A 21,113-nucleotide genomic window follows, 5' to 3' on the forward strand; every position below is an offset into this window, starting at 1 on the left:
ATCCATACTTGATTTATACCATATTTTGAATGTGTTCTATCAGAGTATGTTTCTCTTTAACAGCAGTTTGTGAGTAGTGAAGGAGGGACCTTTTAGAATATCTACAGGAATCGGCTAGGCATCTGTTTATAAGCATCAAAGTCTATCGTTGACTGTATTTATAGTAGTGTTTAATTGTCCTTGCTTATAGTGGACTAGATCTGTATCTTAGACAGCTTAACCAGACTGAGACAAGATTTTGGACTTCGTTGTTCATCAAAAACTATCTTGTTTCATCGGCAATCTTTCTGCAATGATTTTTTTCTTTTTATTTTGCACTGTGGTACATATAACCTTGTAAAACCGACAAGGACATTATTAATTGTTTGTTTTCATTTCCTAAAATATCTCATGAGTATAAATCGTAAAAAATAAAATTTTACGCTGGTAAGTTCGCCATTAAAAGTAAAAACCAAGAATGATCCGGCGTAGCCATGGCGCCATGCACATCCAACCACAACACCATGATTTATCAAAGTCATCTGTTATAATTTGTTTTTGTTGATGAAACTTTTCATTCTTTGAATAACTCTTCTTCAACTTGGCCAGTGTACTTTTACTTTTTTTAGCATAAAAAATGATAGAGCTGACTTGGTGTGTTCTATAGTAACTATAAATAAGCAGTGTGGTATGCATGTTTCCTTTTGTGTATAAAAAAAAAAGAAAAAAAAATTATAAAGCACATTCTTAACGTCAAAATGTGAAATATAAATATAATTTATTGCTTGAAGGAAGTTCAGCATTGGTTGTGTGAGGGGGTGGGTTGAGTCCCGTTCAGATATTAATAAAAATTTCACAGACAGACGTTGGACAAAGGAGATTAGAAAAGTTCATCCGGTCTTTTAAAGGGACATGGACACAGTTTCAACTTTTCAATTTTACAATTACTAACTAAGGCAATTCTAATGATCAGCAAACATTTGCACATCCTTTGTTGATTTACAAAGGAGATGCAGAACTTAAAATTATACATAATACATGTGTATAAACAGGGTCTGTGCCTTGTTTTTGTTTACATATTGAAATATCATACATGTAGTTGTAACAAAAGACTATTCAGCAAATTACTATAAAACTGTTTAATCGTATTTATAATTAATTTCTTTGGGGGAAAAATGCTTTGATCAAACGTAAAACCTTTGTAAACAAAAACATACGATATCACGGGCCCTGTTCATATAACAAATGTTTGGAGCTTTAAATCTGTCTTTACATCTCGACAACTGAAATTCATTTTTTAAAATAATAATTAGAAAAATGCCATAGTTAAATATTTGTAATGTTATGGGTCAGAATAACCCTAAATGCCAGCAAAGATCAATAACACAATTTGAACTTAACAATAATTTATTTACAGTAATACATAATAAGTATATGAAACATAAAGTACAAACTTAGCAAGAGTCTAAAAATACATACATCAGAGTGTCCGTTTCTGCACACAATGTCCCAGTGAAAATATATATCCCAGTTATATCTCAATAGTGCTTATACGACAAAGTATCCACAATTATTGTATATGCATTGAATTGACAGGGTATTTATACAGTATTATAAATCTAGAATATTCTAGAAATTGTTAAAACATGATCATATTACTGGAACAATCTGGACATATACAAAATTTAAGAATGTTCTAGATAAAATGACCAAACATGTTGACCACTCTGGAATGTTCTAGAATCTTAATGTTACTAATTATATACATAATAAAACAATACACATCTCACAACACCTCCCCCCTTAAAAAGTTTGAATGTTAATGAAAAACTTAAATTGTAAAACATGTACAATAATACAAAATCTAGTATGTTTACGATACTCTTGACAAGGCGTCTGCAATAACATTGTCTTTGCCTTTGATATGCTTAATTGTTATGTTGTATTCTTGTAACAACAAACTCCATCTAGTCAGTCTTTGATTCTTGTTTGACAATTTATGCAAAAATGTCAGGGGGTTGTGATCCGTATATACAAGAATTGGATGCAAAGTAGCATTCAAATAAACATCAAAATGCTGTAAAGCTAACAACAAAGCAAGGCATTCCTTTTCAATGGTGGAATACTTTTGTTGACATTTTGTAAGTTTCTTTGAAAAATAAGAAACAACTCTATCTACCTTATCACTATGTTCTTGAAACAAAGCTGCCCCGATTCCAACATCACTAGCATCAACAGTAAGCTTAAATTGCTTAGAAAAATCTGGAGTTAACAGAACTGGGTTGCTCATAAGGACAGATTTGATTTTATGAAAGGATTTTTCACAGTCCTTTGTCCATTCAAAGTTAACCCTTTTTTGTAAAAGATTTGTAAGTGGACTAACTACTGAGGAAAAATTTGTACAAAATTTTCTGTAAAATCCAGCCATGCCCAAAAACCTCATTAATTCTTTCTTGTTTGTAGGAATCGGGAACTTTGCAATAGCTTCCACTTTAGCCATAATGGGTGTAACATAACCTTGACCTACTTTATGACCTAAATACTCTACATAAGCATGACAAAATTCGCTCTTCTCAAGATTCACAGTTAAGTTTGCTTTAGCTAAAATGTCAAATAAAGCACGCATGATTCGGAGGTGTTCGTCCCATGTGTCGCTGTATATGATCACATCATCAATGTAGGCCTCGCATCCCTCAAGGTCTTGGAGAAGGGAGTGAATCATCCTTTGGAATGTAGCCGGTGCGTTTTTCATGCCAAAAGGCATTACTTTATACTGGTAAAGTCCATCTGGTGTAGCAAAAGCAGATATTTCTTTTGCTCTTTCTGTTAACGGCACTTGCCAGTAGCCTTTCAACAGGTCAAATTTACTGACAAATTTCGCATTTCCAATGTTGTCAATACAGTCATCGATTCTAGGTATTGGATATGAATCAGTTTTGGTAACAGAATTCACCTTTCTAAAGTCTGTACATAATCGGTAAGAACCGTCCTGTTTTGGTACAAGAATACACGGTGAGCTCCAATCACTTTTACTAGGTTCAACAATGTCATTGTCCAACATGTACTGCACTTCCCTTCTTAGGTACTGCAATTTTATTGGATTCAGACGGTACGGATGTTGTTTGATAGGCAGAACGTCACTCACTATGACATCATGAAAAGCTGCATTAGCTTTCTTTGGAACATCCGAAAAGATTTGATGATAATCATTCATCAAGTTTTTAACTTGTTCTTTTTGGTGAATGTTCAAATGTCCAAGTTTGGCATCAAAATCAGCCAAAATTTCTGAGTTTTTCAAACGGACACTCTGATTACAATCTTTCTCATTCATTTCTACACTCGTATCACTTTCAATACAATTTTGAACAGTCTTAGCATTGGCTAAAGTGGAAACTGGTTTTACAGAATTTCGGTCACACCTTTCAAAATACTCTTTTAACATGTTAATGTGACAAACCCGTTTCTCTTTACGTCGACCTGGTGTCTTAACTACATAGTTTACATCACTGATCTTGCTTTCAATTTCATAAGGGCCATAAAATCTGGCCTGTAAAGGATGACCAGGAATAGGTAAAAATACAAGAACTTTATCACCTGGCCTTAAACACCCTATTTCTGGCATCTTTGTCATACCACATTTTCATTTTCATCTGAGAATTCTTCAAATTCTCTTGTGCTAATTTACAAGCATTGTAAAGTTTTTCTTTGAAATCAGACACATAATCTAAAAGATTAAGATCACTTGTCTCAGTCAGCCACTTTTCCTTCAACAATTTCAAAGGACCTCTAACTGTATGACCGAACACCAATTCAAAAGGACTAAACCCAAGAGACTCCTGGACTGCCTCTCGTGCAGCAAATAGTACAAGATGAACCCCTTCATCCCAATCTTTCTCATACTGGTAACAATAGGTCTTCAGCATTGTTTTTAGGGTTTGATGAAAACGTTCTAGCGCCCCCTGGGACTCAGGATGATAAGCAGTTGATCTATACTGCCTAATACCCAACTCATGCATGACTTGCTGGAACAACCTCGACATAAAATTTGAGCCTTGATCCGACTGAATTGCCTTGGGTGCTCCTACAAAACTGAGAAACTTGGTTAGGGCCTTAACTATGCTCTTTGCCTTTATATTCCTAAGAGGTATGGCTTCAGGAAATCGAGTGGATGTACACATTATGGTAAGTAAATACTGGTTTCCTGATCTGGTCCTAGGCAAAGGTCCTACACAATCCACCAACACTCGACTAAACGGTTCTTCAAAAGCTGGAATGGGTTGAGAGGAGCAGATGGTATCTTCTGATTTGGTTTACCTACCATCTGACAGACATGGCATGACTTGCAAAACTTCGAAACATCCTTTCTTAGCTTAGGCCAATAAAAATGACTCAAAATCCTATTATAAGTCTTATTGATACCTAAGTGACCAGCCATAGGTGTATCGTGAGCTAAACTCATGACATCTCGACGATAAGCAGCTGGGACCACTATCTAGTGAACAACACGCCACACTTCATCTGGAGAAGCGTCAGGTGGTCGCCATTTTCGCATAAGGATGCCATCTTTCATATAGAAGCATTCTCCAACTTTAGTAGCCTCTTCTGGTGGAAGTGCCCTCTTACTAAGTTGAATGATATCTGGGTCTTTATGTTGTTCAGAGAGTAAACGTTCTCGGCTGAGGATGTCCTTGCCTTGGCTAACTAGTGGATGCAACTCATCATCCTCACCACCAAATTTTGGTAAAAGTTCTTTCTTCTCTTGCTTCTTGATATTGTGGGTTCCATGCTTGTTTGAGTGCCATCAAGGTCAGATAAGAAAGTGTCATTCAAATCAATATCAACAGAGGAATTCGTCTCGTCAAAGGCTTGAGTATGGTCTGCCTCCATTTCTCGTCTTCTGGCCATCGCTCTGGTAACAGCACAGGCTGGATAAATGTCATCATCTTCATCATCGCACATGACACTGGAAGTGATTTTCTCACAAACTATAGGATCAGGTACAACCTTCCCACCAGCTAAATCGTTGCCTAACAACAAAGAAATGCCTGGAACGGGAAGAGTAGGTCGAACACCTACGATAACAGGTCCAGTAACTAAATCTGACTTCAAACTAATTCTATGCAGGGGAACATCAATGAAACCTAGCTCCACACCCTGTAATAAAACTGACCCACCAGTAGAAGTCTGCTCAGACAAAGGAAGCACGCCCTCTAACAATAACGTCTGTGCAGCACCAGTATCTCTCAAAATCTTGACAGGTTTAATTTCGCTAGAGTCACCGAGTGAAACAAATCCCTGAGACATAAAGGGCTTATAATCCTCCATAGAATCAATAGAACTGGACTGTGAACCCTGGACATCAGGAGTGTCCGAACAAATCGAAACTAAGGCTTCTCTATCACCTCTAACTGCCGCACAAGCGTGTGGTTGAGTTTTATCAAAATCATTTTTTCTCTTAAGTTTAAAGCATTCACTGATCAGATGACCTTTTTTCTTACAATAACTACAAGTAGGAAGCGACCCTATTCCAGAAGATCCTTCAAAACGTCCTGGACCGGACTTAGAACCACCTTGGGATGGAGACTGGGAACTTGCGAAAGACTGAGACCCTGAACCACTCTTTTTATATGTGTCTGAATTGGTAGAATTACTGCTAGTCTGAGATCTTGAAACAAAATTCTTTTTATGAGACAGAGCATAAGTATCAGATATGACTGCTGCCTCTTCAAGAGTTTTCACATTCTTATCTTCTAAATGTGTTTTCAAATCTTGAGGAACACATTCCTTAAACTCTTCTACCAGGATGACTTGGCGCAAATTAGCAAAAGTTTTATCAAGTTTCTTAGATCTAAACCAGTGATCGAATAAATCTTCTTTCTCTCGTGAAAATTCAACAAATGTTTGATTATCAAACTTTCTATACTTTCTGAACTTTTGTCTATACGCTTCAGGTACTAATTCATAGGCTTTTAATATTGCTGCTTTGACCTTCTCATAGTCTGAACTCTCAGCTACCCCTAGTGCAGAGTATACCTCAGCCGCTTTTCCAACAAGTACACTTTGTAACATCGTTGACCAAACATTTCGTGGCCATTTATGATTCTCTGCGACTTTTTCGAATTGGGGAAAATATTTGTCTACAGATTTTTCTTGAAATTTTGGAACTAATCTGATATTTTTTTGCTGCGTCAAATTCAGTTTTGACAACTGACGGTTCTGGTTGGTTCTGTAATTTTAATTTCTCTAATTCAAAGTTCATTTCACGCTCTCTTTCTTGCTCTTGTCTTTCTCTTTCTCGCTCTTCTCTTTCTCTTTCTAATTTGTCTAATTCAAATTTTCGCTCACGCTCTCGTTCTTCTCTTTCTAATTTTTCTCTTTCAAATCGCATTTTCTCTAACTCTACTTGAAATTGATATTCTGCCATTTTATAAGAGCCTAACTCTGATTTAACTGTATATTCTGGAAGATCGTATTTTTCAAAAATGTTTTCTTCTACTAGTTTGTTTGCAACCTTAATTCTAATGTCTTGCTTTCTCTGAGAGGATTTAACATCTAACCCAAGATGCAAACCTAATGCGATCAAGTCATCCTTTTTTAACGTATCAAAAACCTGAACACTTGGTGAACTAAGAAAGTCTGTGACCGAAAACACCATGTTGATTTTTGCTGGTTTATAATTAAATTTAATGGTTCAATAAACAAAATTCTGACAATAAACTGCAAAAGTGCAAGAAATTCTTTATCCCGGACGAGCCCCCAATTCTGTTATGGGTCAGAATAACCCTAAATGCCAGCAAAGATCAATAACACAATTTGAACTTAACAATAATTTATTTACAGTAATACATAATAAGTATATGAAACATAAAGTACAAACTTAGCAAGAGTCTAAAAATACATACATCAGAGTGTCCGTTTCTGCACACAATGTCCCAGTGAAAATATATATCCCAGTTATATCTCAATAGTGCTTATACGACAAAGTATCCACAATTATTGTATATGCATTGAATTGACAGGGTATTTATACAGTATTATAAATCTAGAATATTCTAGAAATTGTTAAAACATGATATTACTGGAACAATCTGGACATATACAAAATTTAAGAATGTTCTAGATAAAATGACCAAACATGTTGACCACTCTGGAATGTTCAAGAAACTTAATGTTACTAATTATATACATAATGAAACAATACACATCTCACAACAGTAAACATTAAAAAATAGGAAAATAAATTAAAAAATTTTAGTTAAAATTGTGTCCATGTTCCTTTAACTGTGGTTAGTTTAAATTTCAAAAAAAAAAAATCGCTTTTCCACACGACATTTTTGCTTTTAATAAAAATGCATTGAAGAGAATTACAAGATCCGATTTCTTAATTTTTTTTCTTGAATAAATTCAAAAAATATCAGGGAAAAGTTATATCGTCTGTCTACATCAGTTTTTAGCTCTATTGGTCAGATATGCGATAGTAATGCGTCCGGCGTCCGTCCGTCTGTCTGTCTGTAAACAATTTTTCAAAATGCTACTCCTCCTACAGTTTTGGTCTGATTTCAATATAACTTGGCACACAAGTAGACTACACTAAGATACATAATTCTATTTATCGGTTTTTGATTTCGGTGAACGGTGTTGCCGTGGTTACTAAAAATAGAAATTTCTGTGAAATTGTTTCAAAATGCTACTCCTCCTACAGTTTTAGTCTGATCTCAATATAACTTGGCACACAAGTAGACTACACTAAGATACATAATTCTGTATATCGGTTTTTGATTTTCTTAAACGATGTTGCTGTGGTTACTAAAAATAGAAATTTATGTGAAATTCTTTCAAAATGCTATGTCTCTTACAGTTTTGGTCTGATTTCAATATAACTTGGCACACAAGTAGACTACACTAAGATACATAATTCTGTATATCGGTTTTTGATTTCGGTGAACGGTGTTGCCATGGTTACTAAAAATAGAAATTTCTGTGAAATTGTTTCAAAATGCTACTCCTCCTACAGTTTTGGTCTGATTTCAATATAACTTGGCACACAAGTAGACTACACTAAGAAACATAATTCTGTGTATCCGTTTTTGATTTCGGTGAACGGTGTTGCCATGGTTACTAAAAATAGAAATTTCTGTGAAATCCTTTCAAAATGCTACTCCTCCTACAGTTTTAGTCTGATTTCAATATACCTTGGCACACAAGTAGACTACACTAAGATACATAATTCTGTATATCGGTTTTTGATTTTCTTAAACGATGTTGCTGTGGTTACTAAAAATAGAAATTTATGTGAAATTCTTTCAAAATGCTACGTCTCTTACAGTTTTGGTCTGATTTCAATATAACTTGGCACACAAGTAGACTACACTAAAATACATAATTCTGTGTATCGGTTTTTGATTACGATGAAGAGTGTTGCCATGGCTACTAAAAATAGAAATTTCTGTTAAATACTCCAAAAATGCTATCCGAAATACAGTTTTAGTCTGATTATAATATAATGTGGCATGCAAGTAGACTACACTAAGAACATAAAGAGAATTAATCAAGGATCATTATTCTGTTTATTGCTGTTGTAAAGTTTCAATTCCCAACTGCTTAAGTACTTTTCTCTTCCTTTGCTATAAGTATAAACCGGTAGAGCTTCAGTCTCGACAGAGACTTCTGGTTTTTAAATGTAATAATTATCATGTTTACATGTATGATAATTAAAACATCATGTTTACATGTATGATAATTAAAACAAACAGTATTTACTTAGCAAAGCTTAACTAAATGTGTTGATAACCCTTATATGTATTAAATATCTCATTTCAAAGGTACATATGTTCTTTAAAATCATTATCTCAAGTTTTCAAGGTCAGCTTTTTAATGGAACTTTACTGATAAATGGTATGGTGTTGCATCTCTATGATTTTACCATAGGTATTTACAAATCGAAATAAACAAGCTGTTTTTGATGCTATTTATTGAAATTTTCAAATTTGCTTCTTAAAGATGATTTCTTTTCTACATATTTTGCTCATTTATACTGTACTCGTCTTTCGGTTATATGTGGAGCCGAAAAAGGCATTGCTGCCTGAAGAAATCATGCCAAAACATGGGATAATAAAGTATTGTTTATCTTTTTAAAAAGTAAATTATACCATACTACTGAAAAGGAATATTCTTTTACTATGCTATGGGACATTTTTTTCAAGATGCTAGATTTCAGAAAGTGTCTCTGTATAAATCCAAAATATAACATTGAAAACAGTCGAACTAATGAAAAATACTGTTATCTTGCACTTTAGGGCCATGGTAATATACAGAAAATACAAAAGCTAAGTGAGCTGTACTGTTTCTGTATTTAGGCAAATCAAATGACTGCTTTCAAAAGAACGGATACAAAAAAGGCTGTAATTGACAAAAAGCCGTGAAAAATCATTACAAAACTGTTATTATCTATCAGTCAAGAGCATATCCTACCAATTATGATGCATGAATTATCGGTATGTTTTAAAAAGCTTCACAATCACTTTTGAAATATATTATGTTGTCTTGTTACACAATTTCTTATTGTAACGACGTGACGTTAAAGCAATATGAGCTGCATTTTTGAGAATTTTATTTTGCTGGTAAAATGTGTTATTATGATTAATATGTACGTAATCTAAACCCTTATGACCAATAAGACCAAAATAAAGCTTAAAAATGTTTCAGAAGAAATATTTCTGTATAACCGAATAAACAGTATTTTATAAGAAATCATTATTGTACTGGACGACAATAATTCAATTTTGCTTCAATCAAAGTTATAAAAAGTTCTTCCATAGCAAATATGAACAACAGAAATTAATAAATGTTCTATTTTTCTGTCATTGAAATAGTTAATTACATTTTTCCGATGTCAAACATGCAGCTCATATTGCTTTAATTTGTGCGATAAACCATGTGAGTTTTACAAGTGCGCGGAGCTATACAGTTGAGGATGAAAAAACAAAGCAAAACAAAACCAAAAAAAAAAACAAAACAAAACAACAACAAGAATACAAAGCAGAACTTAAAAAAAAGATATTTGTTTAAAATGTACCTCAGAGTGTCACTAATTCAACACTCGCCAAAATGTGTAAATCAGTAGTTTTCAGTGATTAATACTTGCCTAGATGTGTAAATCAATAGTTTCAACAGATCAACTCTTGCCTGAAAATGTAAATCAATAGTTTCAACTGATGAACACTTGTCTGAATTTGTAAATCAATAGTTTCAATTGATCAACACTTGCCTGAAATGTAAATCAATAGTTTCAGCTGATCAACACTTGCTTAAAAGTGTAAATCAATAGTTTCAACTGATCAACTCTTGCCTAAAAGTGTAAGTCAATAGTTTCAATTAATCAACACTTGCCTGAAAGTGTAAATCAATAGTTTCCTTAAAGTGTAAGTCAATAGTTTCAACTGATCAACACTTTTCTAAATAATTAAATCAATAGTTTCAGCAGATCAACTCTTGCCTGAATATGTAAATCAACAGTTTCAACTAATCAAAATTTGCCAATGTTGTGAGATTGTCTAGTTTATATGCTGATTTAAGATGATTTAATATACAGGTTTTGCTAATCAAATGATTAAAATTACTTTTATTATTATTATTATTATTATTAAAGATGCTTTTGAAACTCAAAGCTTTTTGTCTTTGTTAAGTCACACACAATCAACTTAATTCAACAAAAAAGCAATAAAATAAAAACAGTTTTATTAAAATTGTCATCACCAAATACTAGTACACATAACATTCAGTCAACTTCACTTTACTAAAATTGTCATTAATATCATAATAAAATATCACAAGATTGTCAGTGTAGAACATTTGTTAAAACGTCTAGTTATGAGGGGTTCGTGTTTGTAATAGGAGCGTCTTTGTATATAAAGGACTGCAGATCGACGTCATCATCTTTTTTTAGTTCCGAATCCACGGCATTTCTAAACTTCTCTCTTTCCTTCTTCATCCTGAAAAAAAAAAACAAAACAAAACAAGATCAGTCTCTAAACCATTGTTTTAATGAGTTTTAAATGTCGATATAAATCTGTCTCATTCTGATTCCAGCTTTAATTATTAGTTAATAAACTTTGGTCCTAAATCAAATTGTATACAAGTACACATTACGCTTCAACACCTTGTCATTAACTTTTGACTGGGGGAAACTCTTTGACAAAGGTATGAATATTCATCCTTTGAAGTTGGAATTCATGGATTTTCCTAGAATTACTCCGTCATATGTGACAAATGTGGAGAACTCCAACGCAGGTCAAGGTTATATACAGAATACTAATGTCGTGTAAGTAAGCCTTGGGAGGCTAAATAGAGCACTCAATTATCTGTCTCCATGAAATATGTGCCCTTTTTGTCTTAATTATAGTTCAGGCATCAATAACAGTATATCTTCAAAAAGGTCTTTTAGTTTATCGGTATTGCCCTCAAAGAATAAGAATCTCATAAATCTAAGTCGCGACCTACTTATTGCACAATAACCAATAAATAAGCTTAAAATTTCCAACCTTCATTTTAATTCGTGTGCATTTAAAGAATACAATCATTTTTATATCAGTTTTTTTTTAAACAAAAGGTGAATTAAAAAGTCAAAGCTGCAAGTGCTTATATTTCCAGGAAATTCTGGTACGGCAATAGGAAATGAAACAGATTGAAAAAGTCAAACAGCTATTGCATGATAAAGGTTACTGGTATTCTTATACTACCTTAGGAATAAACTATGAAAATATCATTGAGAAAAATTAAATCAATATGGTATAAACTTGGTTGCCAAAGTTTACAGTATATAAACAGTGAAGCTAGATATTCTAAGTTTGTTATAACGATGTAAATATCGTTACATTTACCGATTTTTATAAGCGGGATGCTCCTGATTCACAGGACGGACTTCCAAGAATACCACTATAACGAAGACAAATCACTTTATACGATTTAAAGTTTTTTTTATCCAATCAAATGGCGTATTACAACCAGAAGTAAATTATTTTCATAAAACAATGAACGTCAGATATTGGCCTTTTCAAATAAGATGTGCTGTGACAAATGGAAATTAAATCATTTTTTTATACAACAGGAATCTAAATGTTTTGAGATGAACGAATTAAAATCCTGATTTTAAATAAGTGAAAATAAATGTTATTGAATGTTACCAATATTGAATAAAGAAAAAAATAAATCTGTCATCTTTATTATGGCTTTTCAGTATCAACGATTTTTAAAACTGTACAAAGCTATTTAAGGAATCCCTGTATAGTTAGTAGAGTATGCCAGGGCATCAACGATAGTTGGAAACATGGGATAATATGCATAATGGGCTCGTTGTGCATAAATTATCCCCCGTTTCCAACTAGCATTGATGTCCCTGGCATACTCTACTAACTAGACAGTAATTTCTTATATTTCCATTTCACTGTGAAATAAAATTGGAAAGAGCTATCACAGAGAAAACAAATACAAACGGAAATATTTTGTCATCACAGAGTACACTGTACCTTTGCTAAAAATCATTTGACAAATAAAATTGGGGAAAAATGCCATGGATCACATGTTCCAACACCTAAAGACAGATTTTCAAAACAAAATTTTCCCCAAACAATTTTTCTGCCTTTCAGGATTATAAAACAACACCCTCAGTAACCCTGGAGCTAGACTAATAAGATAGGACGGGATAAAACCTTCACTCAGTCCTGATGATAATTGTTTCTATAACAAGACTGTCCCATAATTCTGACACATCATTATCATTTAACAAGCCTCATTTACATGTAAATGAAATCATTTAGTGCATTCTCTCCAAGGGAATTTTACAAATGAACAGAAACTGGCTGGGTTTCTACAGCAAATCAGGATTTCAATTCATAGAATTAAACTTTAACATCAGTTAAAAACATTCTCAGAAAGTCCCACTGAAAAGTAAATTTAAGTTTTGTTGCTGAATGTATAAATGGGCCAATATACTATTACAATAAAGTTGTAAAATTTTTATGAAACACACCTGACTTTAATTAAGTGGAATTATTTCCTCCCACTTCAAAATGAAAATTAATGTTCGCACTTCAACAACCTTTAAAGTCAAAGAGCTCTTCATACAGTACGTAATGCAACGATCATGGCAAGTATTGAGTGGCAATTGATAATTATGGAAATAAAATATTATTGGAATCAATAAACAAAACTTATATTTAAGTTAAAAAACAAATTAGGCCTTTAATTATTTAAGTTAGTAAAAAAAATTAATACTTTTTCAATAAAAAATATTTCTTCACATGAAAAATTAATTAAAATCAGTAATTATTGACAATACCTTATTGAGGGTTACATAGTTAATCTACTACAAATCAGACAATTATTTCTGTTACAATTTGTGTTGAAGTTGACCAATAAAATACTCCTACATGTCAAGTATTGAAATAACAATCAAGTCATGACATACAAATTTTAAATCATTTCAGGAAGTTTCAACACAGACCATAAATTACACAGCAACATTTTATATTCTTCTTTAATTTCAATCCTGTGTTGGAGAGGACATTAGAAATGTCAAACGCTCTTGTTTACACCTAACATAAGAACTGTCTGTCTATATTTACAGGTCCATGTGACATCTTAGTTCCCCGACTGCCAATGGCTGCCGAATTACAAGGTGATTGATTACATCTACAGGTAGCCCTGGTGAACCAAATAAACTGGAACCAATATACATGTCATTATAGAATTCCGATTGGTCGATTCACTTAACGATTTTCCAAATTTGTCCCTTTAACAGAGACAATAATGACCAAGGCTAAGCATTTAAAATGACAATAATATTCCTCAGTACTTAATAACTTATAGCTTCATCAAATCAGATCAGTATAGAACAGTAACAGACTCCAATTCAATTAAGACAAAAATTTATCTTATTTTCAATCTACAGTTCTTTCTTGAATAATTATGCAAAATAGTAAACAAACACAAATATATCAGCAAATGGGAAATTTGTGTACATTTCTAAAATAAATCTTGAATCACTTATTTCAAATTAATGGAGAATTAGTAACAAATGTTTTCGGTCAAATTTGTGCAAATTTAGCCATTACAATATTCAAATATAGTTCAGATTTAAGACTTGTGGAGTCACACAATGTTATTAATGCAAACTCTGGCTAATAAGCAGGGTCTGGGGGGATATTTGTGTATACTACATGTAATGAGATCAACCATCACAGGCTTCAAGGTTAAAACAAGAATTCTGAAATATGCAAAATGGATTAATAAAACTTATTTCATGTAAGATGATTTGCTACAATGATTAAAAACAATACATGATATAAATGTCACTCAGGCAATTCTAGCAGTTTATTAAATTTATGGCTGATATATCATGTTTGTTTAGACATACAGACTTCAGGGGGTTAAAAGTGGATTAATTTTATAAGCATGTTAATAAGATTTAGTCTCAAAAGATTTTTTTTTTCAATTCATCTTCTTTCATAAACAACACACATATACAACACCCTAAATAAATCATATAAACTCTTCACTAGGAGAGCTTCACTTTGTATTTAATTGTTCAAAGTCATCTGAAATATTACTCCTTTCTTTAAAAACAGGTAATCAGTGGTTGCAGAGGTCACTTTAACAAATGAAGCCCCAAACTTAACTAATGATACAGTAGTGTGCATTCCTAGATGCAACATTTATGTAATTATGCTCTAATAATCAGAGATTTATTGAGGACATATTTACTACCTATATTCAGTATTTTTCCCAAAGAGAAAATTTCCCCTGAATATCCCATTTTCCCCTTTTGATGAGTAAAAAATCCCTCTTACAATAATAATAAAAAGCTACATCAACTTTTTTTCCCTCAAAAAATCTGGAAAATTACAGTAAAAATCTTCATCTGCTTGAGGTTTGCAATGGGCCCAAGACCCCCGACTGATTTTCCCAATTTTTCCAGAAGTGTTACCTCCAAACCTAGATTAATCCCTGAATAAGGCTCATGGTTACTTGGAAATGAATCTGTTCTAAAAACTTTATTCAAATCTGAAGCAAGTTTTCAAGTATTCATCCCTTGATGAATCATCCATGCAAGTTTGGTCTACATAAGACTGAAGTTACACTGGAATAAGTCTGCTCCAACTACTTTACCTGTCAGTCACCTAGATCATCTAGAAAATGTAGGTCAGATCCAGTATCTAAAACCTCTGGAAATGTGCATAATTTGACGCTCATGCAGAGGGTATTATATAAGCTCCCCCTACTTTGGTTTAGTGAGCCAAAAATCAAATGTCTGCATTTACCTCCTCAATTTTTTTTTGTTTAATTTCATTAAAAAGACAATGTGATAATAATGGGGTTTTTTTTTTGCATGCTTTCAAATACAAGCTACCCTATTCACTGAATTTACATTTCCAGTCTTAATAATGGAACTGTTTGAGGAAAAACCATTCCAACACTTACAATTTGCAAATGGATGCAGAAAATACAAGTTTTAACTTAGACCCATCAAATTACAAGTACAAAATGCTTTGTAGCAAGATGACCAGCTCAGATAAACAAGTATTATATATAATATAGTCATGAGAACCAACCACTGTAGTCACGAGAACCTACCACTGTAGTCATCAGTACCTACCACTGTAGTCACGAGCACCTACCACTGTAGTCATGAGAACCAACCACTGTAGTCATGAGAACATACCACTGTAGCCATGAGAACCGACCACTGTTACCTAACACTGTAGTCATCAGTACCTACCACACTAGTAATGAGTACCTACCACTGTAGCCATGAGCACCTAGCACTTTAGTCATCAGTACCTACCACTCTAGTCAAGAGCACATACCACTGTAGTCATGAGAACCGACCAATGTAGTCATGAGAACCGACCACTGTAGCCATGAGAAACGACCACTGTTACCTAACACTGTAGTCATCAGTACCTACCACTCTAGTCATGAGCACCTACCACTGTAGTCATGAGAACCTACCACTGTAGTCATGATGATCCCTACCTACCACTCTAGTCATGAGCACCTACCACTGTAGTCATGAAAACCTAACACTGTATTCAAGAGCACCTACCACTCTATCTTACTAACCATTCTAGAACACTTACCACTCTAGTCATGAGCATTTCTCACTCCAGTTGTAAGCATTTACACTCTAGCCATGAGAATTTCCACTCCAGCTGTAAGCTCTTACACTCTAGCAGTGAGCATCTGTCACTCTAGTCATGAGCATTTCTCACTCCAGCTGTAAGCTCTTAGACTCTAGCAGTGAGCATCTGTCACTCTAGTCATGAGCATTTCTCACTCCAGCTGTAAGCATTTACACTCTAGTCATGAGCATTTCCCACTCCAGCTGTAAGCTATTACACTCTAGCAGTGAGCATCTGTCACTCTAGTCATGAGCATTTCTCACTCCAGCTGTAAGCATTTACACTCTAGCCATGAGAATTTCCACTCCAGCTGTAAGCTCTTACACTCTAGCAGTGAGCATCTGTCACTCTAGTCATGAGCATGTCTCACTCCAGCTGTAAGCTCTTAGACTCTAGCAGTGAGCATCTGTCACTCTAGTCATGAGCATGTCTCACTCCAGCTGTAAGCTCTTACACTGAGCATTTCCTGTTTTAGCTTTAATCACTTACCACTCTTGCCTTAGTTGTTTTTCCTCATCCATTTTCTTCAGTCTATTCATGTTTTCTGCATCTGATAATTCCATTCGATTTCTCAGCCATCTGAAAATAATTAACAGATTTCAAATGAACTACATCAACATTACACATACCCATAGCACCTTTAATTCTTCCTGTGAATTAAAACCTTCAAAAATAGTCCTATATTTTTTCCTTTCATTCAAACATTTTCTTCCAATTAGAGACTGATGTACAATAAACTGAGTTAATCCTAAAAATAGATTCTGTTGCTGTACCTGTATCTGGCGTACTGTAGACAGATCCCTAGCGTTATCGCCAATATAACGGCCTGTTTACCGGACATGAAGAAGAAGGGGTCAAGGACATTAGGGGAGTGAGGGCTGCCCATCCCAAACTCCTTATAATACCACTTCCTGAACTGTTGATCCTCCTCCTTAGTTCTCTGCCTATAGAAGCCATTACACCAAATTAACAAAGAAAGACAACTCTTGTTTGCTCTCCTCTACTGGAAATTATTAGCGTTCGTCTGGACTTGGGAATATTTGCTAAATTCGACTACAATAAAATGCTGTTCGACAACAATAAAAAGCTGAGCTTAAGGTATGTTCATTTTATTGTTAAATAAAAGGTGGATAAATCCTTTAAATGACTCTGTTTCCAAAAACCTACAAATAATAACAAATAAGAGTGAATAAAGAGAGCCAGAACCCACCAGTAATGTTTGTCTCTCCATGACGCGTTCTCGTGTTGTTGTTGTTCACGATGATGTTGTTCCACCCGTTTTTTCTTTTCCAGGTGCTCGGGGCCATACTTGAGTCTTAAGTCATAGTCTCTCCTACTCAGCGGTTTACTGAGTGTTCCGTACGCCTCGGTGACAGCTATAAACTTCTCCTGGGCGTTCGGTTCTGATGACGTGTCAGGGTGATACTAAAAAAAAGTCAAAAAAAAAGCTGAGGTGCAGGAATTAATGACAGGCACATTACATGTCACATTACACATCTTGAAGAAAAAATTTGGAATTCCTATTACATTCCAATTGATATGATACGGTGCACTATAAATTATTATTTTTGTATTTCGATAAACCATTTATTCAAGTGCAAATCTGCTTATTAGACATCCCAACTTGTTATCAATCTCACTAAATTTCAATATCATTTGTGTTTTGATTTCACAGTAACTGTAAGCCCTACTTTGTTAAGCCATATCAAATATAAGAATTTGTACATAGAAGGACTTAAATATTTAATTTTTCTTTTTACATTGTCTTTTGCCATTCAGACTTCATACATTTTTTCCTGAAATGCTGAGATTCTGCTTTAGCTAAATGACATCATGACACCAAATAAGGAAGAAAAAACTTCTAGATTAGGATGTAAGTCCTTATGGTATGGTTACTTCAATCTGAAAAACCATTGGCAATGCAAATTTTAAAAAATACCTTTTTAGAGAGTTTTATAAAGGCTGCTTTGATTTCTTCATCTGTTGCATCTTGCTTAACCCCAAGAATTTCATAATGTGTCTTGCCCTTGGTCCTCGAAAAAAAGCTGTAAATAAAAACAGTTCATGCACTTAATATGATTTAAAATCTCTTTATGCTAGTGTTCAAAGATCACTTAATCAAAATCATTTTAAAACAAAAGGATAGAAGCTGACCTTTTAGAGGAGATATATGTCCCAGCAGATAATCTACATTGCCAAAGCTGACAGATCCTGCGGGACACAAGAGTGACTACCATTCTCTATGGTCAGTTATTGGTCCATTGTGTATCTCTACTGGTCTCACATCAATAAGTCACATGGTCAAATTCCTACAAATATAGCAAATATAATCTATGTCAGTCATTATTATGCTTCCTGTCAGTTTGTCTCTATATAACCCATACCCTACTATTCTCGCATAGTAGACTAAGGATTTATATAGCGTAAGCATACTATGCCGAAATAGAGCACGGCCTTATTTTCTGAATAAAATTCTTCAATGCACTCACCGGGAATCGAACTCACGACCATGAGATTGCCAGTCCGATGCCTTATCGATTACGCCACAGAGACGATCACTGATTATGGGAATTTTATTAAATATATGAACTTAATTTATACAATTGACACAAGAAGGAGAAAATAGACAAATATTATTTGAAAACAGTTATATTTTTCTAAGGAATCTTAGATAAATGTGTACAACAAAGTTTCAGACTAATTACTTACAGATCGTTAGATGAATTGATACCATGGGGTCATTAAAACGCTTTTTTATATAGCGCTTGATTAAAGGATGTAAAAGAAAATTATCAATGAGAATCCACGTCTGTAAACAAATCAGTCTTACTAACAAAACAGAAAATAAAGATGAGTATCTTTGGGACAGAAAATTCTTACTTATTTAGAGAAAATACTAGTAACCAAAATAACTAAGCATGCAACTAATTTTAGCATGAAGATTTTGAATGAGTTTTTGCAAGTGCGCTGTGTTATCACCATTATTTTCAGGAAAAAATCAAATGGATTGCTGCATAAATAATAACAACAGTCAGCATAATAATAACAATAGTGTTGCATTATGCATGTACTATGCCTAAATAGTAGGCAGGGTTTGACACATAGTGCACTCGCCTCCGGCTCGTGCACCATGTGTCAAACCCTGCCTACTATTTAGGCATAGTACATGCATAATGCAACACTATTATATAAATATCACTCAGGTATATATAGATAAATTGTGATCACTAAAATATAAATACAGGCATCCTGTAAATGTTGGTGGCAGTCAAAAATATGGGTCACATAAAATTAAAATTATATAGTAGACCATGTCAAAACTCTTTGTGCAGACCACGCAAAATTTGTCATTTCTGTAAAAATATTTTAACTATTTCTTCATAACTTTAAACAGAAGACCTTTTTATACACTGTAATAAAATTAATATCACGGTGTCCCCTTGCAGGTAAATGAAAAATTATTTATAAATCAGTCTCTTGCTGAATATTTACAGATATGTACAAGTATCATTATATCCATTTTATTATTATTAATGAGCTTAACAACAAATGCTTTTAAATGCTCCATAATGGTTCTAGTTCAGGAGTGAGAATAGATTTATAGAATATGTAAGAATATTTATCTGCATTAGTGAGAAATGCATTGAAATAACCAAAAAAAAGAAAAACCAAACATTTTATCTAAAATGCTTGAAGATAACTTTGAAAATAATTGATACAGATTTTAAAGACATTTCTGACTTTGTTTTTATCCTTATCAGAAAATAAAGTTAAATATAGTTTTTGATGAAAAATATATATGTTTCAAATTGATCATTTTTTGTCCAATTTTTGTCGTATTCATCATCAGTGCACAGGGTCTTGCTCCTGGCGTGTTAAAAATATCTATTAAAAAAAAAAACAAACGATATACTATAAACTACACATTTAGGGAGGACGCCATTTTGGCCCCCTTCCTCGCTTCAACCTCTATTTTCGTTATATTTTACCGTATTTTACTTACTCACCGCCGGGGATTTGTTAAATAATGATTCTTCTAAAACCTTATGCTTAAATTTCCCCCTTGGAGCCTCTGCAATACACATTTCAGACTAAAAATAATCCAAACGCGCTCGTTAGGACAGTTGGTATGGACAGAAAGCGAAAGTAACCTCGGCGTTTTACATTCAAATACGAATTGGATCATTCGGCAATCCTCGGCGGGCTTCAAATGTGCTTTCGCTTTCTGTCCATACCAACTGTCCTAACGAGCGCGTTTGGATTATTTTTAGTCTGAAATGTGTATTGCAGAGGCTCCAAGGGGGAAATTTAAGCATAAGGTTTTAGAAGAATCATTATTTAACAGATCCACGGCAGTGAGTAAGTAAAATACAGTAAAATATAACGAAAACAGAGGTTGAAGCGAGGAATGGGTCCTCCCTTGTGTAGTTTATAGTATATCGTTTGTACTTTTTTTTTAATAGATATAGAGCAAGTCCCTGTGATCAGTGTGACTGTATCACGAAGTATTCACCATATGGCGCTGTTCCAGCGTTTGTCCACAAAATGTAAATATTACACGTTACACTTACAAAACGTAGGTTAAAATAGCTACCCGAAGTAAATTTAAATACCTACATATAGAGGTAGTTATAAGTTGCTGACCATAATTAACATATGTAGGAATATATAATTAACATAGGTAGAAATGGTCTTTGAAGTGGACCTATTAACTACTGTACATATATGTAACGCTATACTTGGATTATAGCTATTTTGAGGTCATTACACTACAATAAGGTCAATCGTCTCAATGGTTATCATTACGGGATATTTTACATTTAGGTAAGTCTATAGGATTACGAAATATTTCACATCTTTAAGTTAAGAATATCAAAATACATTACCAGACTGAAATTTACGAAGGAGAACCGACTCAAACTAAACTCAAGTTACATAAATGAAACAGGAAACAGG

At 33.8% G+C, this 21,113-nt stretch overlaps 1 protein-coding gene across 1 annotated transcript; it reads right to left on the bottom strand.

The window, feature by feature from the left end:
- Positions 1 to 10,699: 10,699 nt before the first annotated feature.
- LOC134246776 (dnaJ homolog subfamily C member 4-like) lies at positions 10,700 to 21,113 on the bottom strand. Its single transcript, XM_062729136.1, has 7 exons — positions 21,044 to 21,113; positions 18,312 to 18,466; positions 18,097 to 18,202; positions 17,368 to 17,582; positions 16,931 to 17,101; positions 16,647 to 16,736; positions 10,700 to 10,970 (listed from the first exon to the last, which is right to left on the bottom strand). Exons 2-7 carry the CDS (start codon positions 18,392 to 18,394, stop codon positions 10,847 to 10,849), a joined length of 789 nt encoding a protein of 262 aa, XP_062585120.1. The 5' UTR covers positions 18,395 to 18,466; positions 21,044 to 21,113; the 3' UTR covers positions 10,700 to 10,846.

The sequence above is a fragment of the Saccostrea cucullata genome, unplaced genomic scaffold, assembly GCF_032062105.1.
Source record: "Saccostrea cucullata isolate Sc308-1 unplaced genomic scaffold, CSIRO_AGI_Scuc_v1 ctg2121, whole genome shotgun sequence".
Taxonomy (NCBI): Eukaryota; Metazoa; Mollusca; class Bivalvia; order Ostreida; family Ostreidae; genus Saccostrea; species Saccostrea cuccullata.